Here is a 7,359-nt window from a genome sequence, read left to right as displayed (position 1 = left end):
ATAAAGATGATAATGCATAGGCTAATTAATTAATTAATTAATTCATTCATTCATTCATTAAACAAGCTCGTATTTTTAGCCTACTAATGGCATTTTATCATAATTACATTACATTTAAAATGAGGAGCAACCACAAGCCTCCAGACCAGAGGAAAATGCGGACCAGGAGATACATTCGACAGGTAGGCCTAAGTGCTGAACACCACATTTGAGATAAAAGTACCATGCTAGAAAAGTACAGGGATAAAGAGCCACATGCTAAATAATTGCAATCTTAAAAAAGTATAGGCTTTTAGAGATCCTCTCAAAGATCTTGCCTGAGCAGAACAAAAGTACCACTGCTTCTAGTGGGCATTATAATAGTAATGCTAATGTTAATAACAGTAATATATGATTGGACAAATGATGAGCCAAGCGCATCAACTGCATCCAAAGAGGCAGAGCCAGACCCAGACCCAGATGAGATCAGGACAGACAGGGAAAGAGACGACACAGAAAGTCAGGACAGACTGCCTGCCAGGGAAGATGTTGAGATGGAGAGTGAGGCTCAATCCATGACCACAGATTTAGATGTTTTGCTGAGACTGGGTAATCCCACAGATCCAGCTCATGTTCAGAGCAGTAGTATCAAATACAGTCAAGCATTCATCAAATTTTCCCATTCAGTCCTATTGTGACGTTCCCAAGAAATACAGATGGGCGCTCTTTTCAAGCCCAATGGTATAACGATGACCCCTGGCTGGAATATTCTCCATTGAATGATGTCATGCACTGCTTCAGCTGCAGGGTTTTTATAAATGAGGAGAGGTTTAAGAACAGGACAGGATGGAAGTCTGTAGGAGTTAACATGTGGAGGCAGGCCACATCAAGTCAAGATCAAGGAGCACCGTAGCAGTGAATTGGTGCATGCTAAGCATGATCAGGTGGAATGCGTTTAAAAAAGATACACTGCAGATGGGTATTGCACTAGCTGATTCTCAGATGCAAGCAGCCAAAGAAAGAGAGAGGCAGGCAAACAGAGAAATTGTGTTCCGTTTAATGGACGTATCATTATTTCTGGCAAGATAAGGTTTGGCCTTTAGAGGTAATGAAGAAGGCTTGTCAAGCTCAAACAGAGGACATTTTCTGAACCTGGTGGATTTGCTTGGCCAATATGACAGCGTACTTAGGCTTCATCTTGATGTAGTCAAGGAAAAGCAAGCATCAAACCAAAGGTGCCAGGTGTCTCTCCTGTCCAATAGAACTGAAAATGACATCATAAAAGCTCTTAGTATTTATGTGAAACAAGTCATACAGAGGGAAGTGAAAGAAGCATCACAATTTTCTATTTTGCTGGACGAGACCTCTGATGTTTCACATATTGAGCAGGTGTCCTTTGTTCTGCGATATGTCCACAACATGACTATAAAGGAACGCTTTGTCCAACTATGTGACGTGGTGTCAACAACGGGAGAGGCACTGGAGGATGTAGTGATGAAGCTCCTTGAGGAAAATAACCTCAACATACAAGATGTCTGTGGACAGGGGTATGATGGAGCAACCAAAATGAGCGGACGCTACAATGGGCTGCAGTCCCGGATTCAAAGACAAAATGAGAGAGCATTGTATGTGCACTGCCATGCACATTGTTTAAATCTCGTCTGAGTTGAGAGTTCAAAATCCAACAAACACTTTGTGGATTTCTTCACAGTCATTGAGAAGCTTTATGCTTTCATTGCCAACTACGAAGCGCCATGCGGCATTTGTGGATACTCAAAAAGCAATGAATCCAGACCAACGTGTCCTCGAGCTACAGAGGCTTTCAGACACCCGGTGGAGCTGCAGGAAAGATGCTTTGAAGACAATAAGGAAGGTCCTCCCTGCTGCCCTAAAGTACTTGAGGGATCTGAGAGAGTGTGACCCCCCTGATCTGGCTGCAGGAGATGCTAAAATGCTGTTGAGCAGCATGGATTTTGAATTTCTGCTCTGCCTTGAAATAGCAACGCCAGTTGCCTCTAAAGTGCTCCAGCGGGATGACCTGGACTTGGCTGCTGCTTACTCTGTGTTAGATGGTGTCATGAAGCGAGTTGTGGAATTAAGGAGAGACGGCCAATTCTCTCAAATCTACGACAATGCCAAAACAAAAGCAGAGGATAACGACATCGACATCCCTACAAATATTCCAGGTAGACGAAGAAAAGTCCCTGCAAAATTGAAATACTCTTCCAAATCAGCCAGAGAGGATGATGAAGTCCAGACCTTGGAGGAATATTACAGGGGAAGGATATACTATACCTTTTTGGACAGACTGAGGCAAGAGCTTGAGAGAAGATTTTTTTTTTGTTCAATGTATATTTCTTGAGATTTTCAAACACAAAGACAGTAGACACAATAACACTGGGACCGAGAGAAGATTTTATGGGGAAGGGAAAACTCGGGACATTGTGATGTCACTGCAGAGCCTCACTGACCCAGAGCAGTGGAAGGACATCGGCCAAGGTTTTGATACAGCACATACACTATGTGAGTTTTATGGACTTCAGGGAGAAGAGGCCAACCTTCAAACGGAGTTGAGAGTCTTCCATGCATCGTACAAGTGTCTCAAGAGGACAGTCAAGTCTATGCTTGAAATATTCAAGGAACACGATGCTCACATCATATTTGCCACACTGTTTACGCTCATCAAAATCTACGCCACTCTACCCGTCTCCACTGCAACGGTAGAGCGTTCCTTCTCAAAGCTCAAGCTGGTCAAAACAAGGCTCCGAAATCAGTGTGGTCATGCGGCTGTCTGACCTCCTTCTTCTGGCCATAGAGAGGGACATGGAAATTGACAAAGAAGAGGTCCTCAAGATTTGTATTGATATGGCCCCCAATAGTAGGCTTCTCCTTTAAAATGTATTTACAACATGTCAGTGACTTAGGATATTGTTTTCAACTATGTTTGTGTTCATGTTATATTGTTCAACACTACGTATTGTTCTTCTTTGTTATCATTAGTAGGCAGGCTAATCTCTTGTTTGTATCCAAGTCTATAGCATATACATTAACAAAGTTCTTAGTTAGGGTATTGATAGCTGTATTGTAGTGTTTTATTTATTTATTTATTTATATTAATAAAGTTCCTGTTGTTGTCAGTTCTCCATACTGTCCGTGTGATTTTTTTTCTTTTCTTGCAGCGGGGGGGCTTTTTTCAGGCCAGAGCAACTGCCCCTCAAAATTCCTCTGCACGTCCCTGGCCTCAACCCCAGGAGAAATAGGAAGCCACATTGCATGGAAGGTGATAAACACACGCAGATACTGTAGGAAACTCACAGGCCTTTAAAACCACACCCAGGCAGTGCCTTCTAATGAGGGAAATAATTGATTAGGTGGCACTAAATGAATACTGTGATGAGAGAAACAGGAATAGACGAATCAAACTCACTACATATGCATTTGTAAATTTGTCTACACATGTTCAAAACTCACTTTCAAATTTCATTACACATTTAGACATTTTTTTCAGGTTTACCAACCTGATTACGCACACACAGATTCTAAATATACATTTGCAGATTCCTGTATACATTTGCATATCTCCAAATGCATTTAGAGATTCCTTTGCATATTTACAAATCTCACACGGATTGACAAACAACTACACAACTCTGCACACACATTGGCAAATAATTCAGCCTCAATAATACTCCCATTATATGTTACTGTGATTTTGACTTATGCATAGCCTACCCTTAAGCATATTAGTAACATAACGAAAGCTCACATGTGACGCAAGAACGCCTTGCCTTCGATGTGGGAGGATGCAAAGGAAAAATTCTCTCAAACCCCAGAGACATGCATTCGCTTCTGCATGGTAATGAACAGAAGACTTCGGATTTCGCTCTACTTATAAAGATGAGGTGTTTTACACAGTACCCCAAATGTCAGTGTTACTATGAAGCATTTGGAATATGCTAAATATCTGTCGTTCAATTCGAAATACAGCTGCTTCTGTTTATAACGCCGGTGAAATTCTCGAGTTCTGCCGCATGAATGGTCGGCCATGAAACGGATTTTGTGTTACACATTGACAACGCGGATATGTATTCGGTTCATCATCCGTCAGAATGTGATTTAATTATTGTCTCCTTTACCTTCTGATTTCAGACTGAGGTTAAGGAAAACATCACAGCCCGGTACGTGCTTCCCAGATCTGGACCATATGTTTTTTTCTTGCATGCATGCTTTTATTGCGATTTATCAAGCGGCATACTTCATTGATCTTGAAAGAACATTGTTGCAAAAATGCTGAGCAACGTTTTGCTGCTAAGCGTCTTAACCATGACCTGTTTATCATCAAAGACAGAAACCCGCAAAATTACAAAAGATATCTGCAAGACTCTCTGCTATTGCGAGGATAAGGAAAATGCATTGCATATCAACTGTGAAAACAAGGGATTTGTCACGATCAGTCAAATCCAGCCTCCGCAGAACAAAATATCGCAGCTCTTTCTGAATGGGAATTTTTTAACACGATTAAATACAAATGATTTTTTCCACTACGGCAACGTTACATCACTTCACCTAGGCAACAACGGATTGCAGGAGATCAAAACAGGAGCATTTTCTGGTCTGAAAAATCTTAAACGCATTCATCTAAACAACAACAATCTTGAAATTATCAAGGAAGACACATTTGCTGGATTGGAGAACCTGGAGTATTTGCAAGCGGATTATAATTATATTAGTATCATAGAAGCTGGAGCATTCAATAAACTGAATAGACTTAAAGTCTTAATTCTCAACGATAACCTATTGCTTTCTCTCCCAAACAATATATTTCGCTTCGTTATGCTGACGCACTTGGATTTAAGGGGCAACCGGTTGAAAATGCTTCCTTTTACTGGTGTTTTAGAACACATTGGTGGTATTATGGAGATTCAGCTTGAAGAGAATCCCTGGAATTGCACTTGTGATCTGATTCCACTGAAAGCCTGGTTGGATACCATATCAGTCTTTGTTGGTGATATTGTATGTGAGACGCCCTTTCGCCTTCACGGAAAAGACGTCACTCATTTAATCAAGCAAGACCTTTGTCCCCGAAGGAATGTTGGCGACCCATCTCACCATGCAATGGTACCGTCCTCTGATTCGCAGTACCACATCCCACTTCCTACATTACGCGCACGCATTACTCCAACAAGAGCACCTAAAGCATCCCGACCTCCAAAAATGAGACATCGTCCTACACCACGAGTGACGTCAGGTAAAGATAAACATGTGTTTGGGCCTATTATGGTTTATCAGACGCGCGCCCCCGTGCCAATGACTTGCCCAAACGTTTGCATGTGCACATCTCAGAATTCCGACAGTGGACTGAATATAAACTGCCAGGAACGGAAGCTACTTAATATATCAGACTTACAACCCAAGCCGTCCTATCCAAAGAAACTGCATTTAACTGGTAATTACTTGCAGGTCATATATCCAACGGATTTGACGGAATACAGCTCACTTGAACTCCTGCACTTGGGAAATAATAGGCTCTCCGTTATTATGGAGGGGGCCTTCGAGAACCTATCCAATTTACGAAGGCTCTACTTAAATGGTAATTACATCGAGAGTCTGTCCCAGTCACTATTCTCCGGTCTCCAGAGCCTACAATATCTATATCTGGAATACAATATTATCAAAGACATCTTGCCACAAACATTCAGTGCACTACACAATCTGCAGTTATTATTCTTGAATAACAATTTGTTGAGATCCCTTCCCGAGCATGTTTTCGCAGGAACAATGCTGACCAGGCTTAATCTTAGAAACAACCATTTTTCGCATTTGCCTGTGCAGGATGTACTAGACCAGCTCTCTCCTTTTATTCAGATTGACCTCCAGGAAAACCCATGGGATTGCACCTGTGATATCATTGCCCTGAAAAACTGGATGGAGTTGTCCAGTACGAGCGTGGTGGTAAATGAGATAACTTGCGACTCGCCTTCTAAACATGCTGGCCGTTTACTCCGCTCACTGCGAAATGATGCAATATGCAGTGAAACCAACGAAGTCATAGCTACCAAGGGACCCGCGCCTACTGTTTCCCCCAGCACTGAAGTTCCCGCTCGCTTTATTTTTAACGCTACCCCTACAGGCAGTCATGTACCGGAAATGCACGCCGAGGTGCCCTTGTCTGTATTGATATTGGGGCTGCTGGTGGTTTTCATTCTTTCAGTTTGCTTCGGAGCCGGCTTGTTCGTGTTTGTCCTTAAACGACGCAAAGGAATTGAAAGCATCCACACAAATGTTAACAATTTAGATTTGAACTCTTATCAGATACAGTACAGCTCGTACGGCATTGAGTCCCGTGCGGACAAGATGGACAGTCATGATTACACCTACGTTCCTCCTGTGGGTCAGATGTGTCCGAATCCAATTTACATACAGAAAGACAGCAATCATGTTACGTATAGGAATGTGAAAAGCCTCTCCTTCAGTACTATTGAGCCAAAAAAGGATGAGCTGACACAGAGTCCTTCTTTTAGTATTAGTACAGTTGATTATCAGTCATGTAACAACAGAGACCCTGAACTGTATCAGAACATTGGAGAGAGACTTAAGGAGCTTCCTACCACTGGACCCCTGAACTACAGCTTCAGCACGTTACCCAAAAGATCCGTGGTGGAGTCATACGACTCAGCCGGGCGGAACAATCAGGACCGTTTTAACCAAACAGCACTTTATGGAACAGCAAGAAAATATTTCGCTGTGCCGCCTAAAAGCGACCAAACATGGTTACACGGGAACTTTAAAACACAGCCGGACTATCTTGAGGTTCTGGAAAGACACACTGTTATGAGTCAGTTGTAAGATAACAAACTTGTGTTTTCCTTGAGATGTAGGTGATTCCCCGAAATATCTAAAGAATTGTTTTGTTTTGAGTGTATTACAGTAGTACATATTTCTACACTTAGATGCTATTTTTCTTCAAGATTTAAATTATCAGTTTTAGATGACTCCATATAGCCTGGTGTCACAAATTAATGTCCAATGCTGCTTAGTGTTTTGTCTGATTTAGGCCCATGAACAAGGACGAAAATGGCGATATTCCTGGTAGAGAGCTGTGAGAGCTGACACTTTAACTGGTATTGTTAACATTCACTAGTCAACTCCAGAGGTGCCCTAGGAAGAATTTCATAATTGCATTATTAGAGAAAAACCTTTTATACATGTTATATTTTAAACACTGTATATTAGAATGATTTGTTAATGGCATTAAACAAGTCAGATATGTCAATCTATGTATGTTTGGTATTCATTATGAATGAAACCCCCTGAATTTAAAACTTGAGAAATACAGTTTTGGGTGGGGAAATTAACTAGACTTGTGCAGGATTACATTTT

General features: G+C 41.6%; 1 protein-coding gene across 1 annotated transcript; it reads left to right on the top strand.

Moving 5' to 3' along the window:
* Window positions 1-4,257: 4,257 nt before the first annotated feature.
* Window positions 4,258-6,825, top strand: slitrk2 (SLIT and NTRK-like family, member 2; the record flags this gene model as incomplete). Its single annotated transcript, XM_080845775.1, has 1 exon — window positions 4,258-6,825. Exon 1 carries the CDS (start codon window positions 4,267-4,269, stop codon window positions 6,823-6,825), a length of 2,559 nt encoding a protein of 852 aa, XP_080701901.1. The 5' UTR covers window positions 4,258-4,266.
* Between the last annotated feature and the right edge of the window lie 534 nt (window positions 6,826-7,359).

The sequence above is a fragment of the Sprattus sprattus genome (genome assembly GCF_963457725.1).
Source record: "Sprattus sprattus genome assembly, chromosome: 10".
In the NCBI taxonomy this organism is placed as follows: domain Eukaryota; kingdom Metazoa; phylum Chordata; class Actinopteri; order Clupeiformes; family Clupeidae; genus Sprattus; species Sprattus sprattus.
Note: the sequence above shows the minus strand (reverse complement) of the source record. Positions and strands in the feature narration are given on the sequence as shown.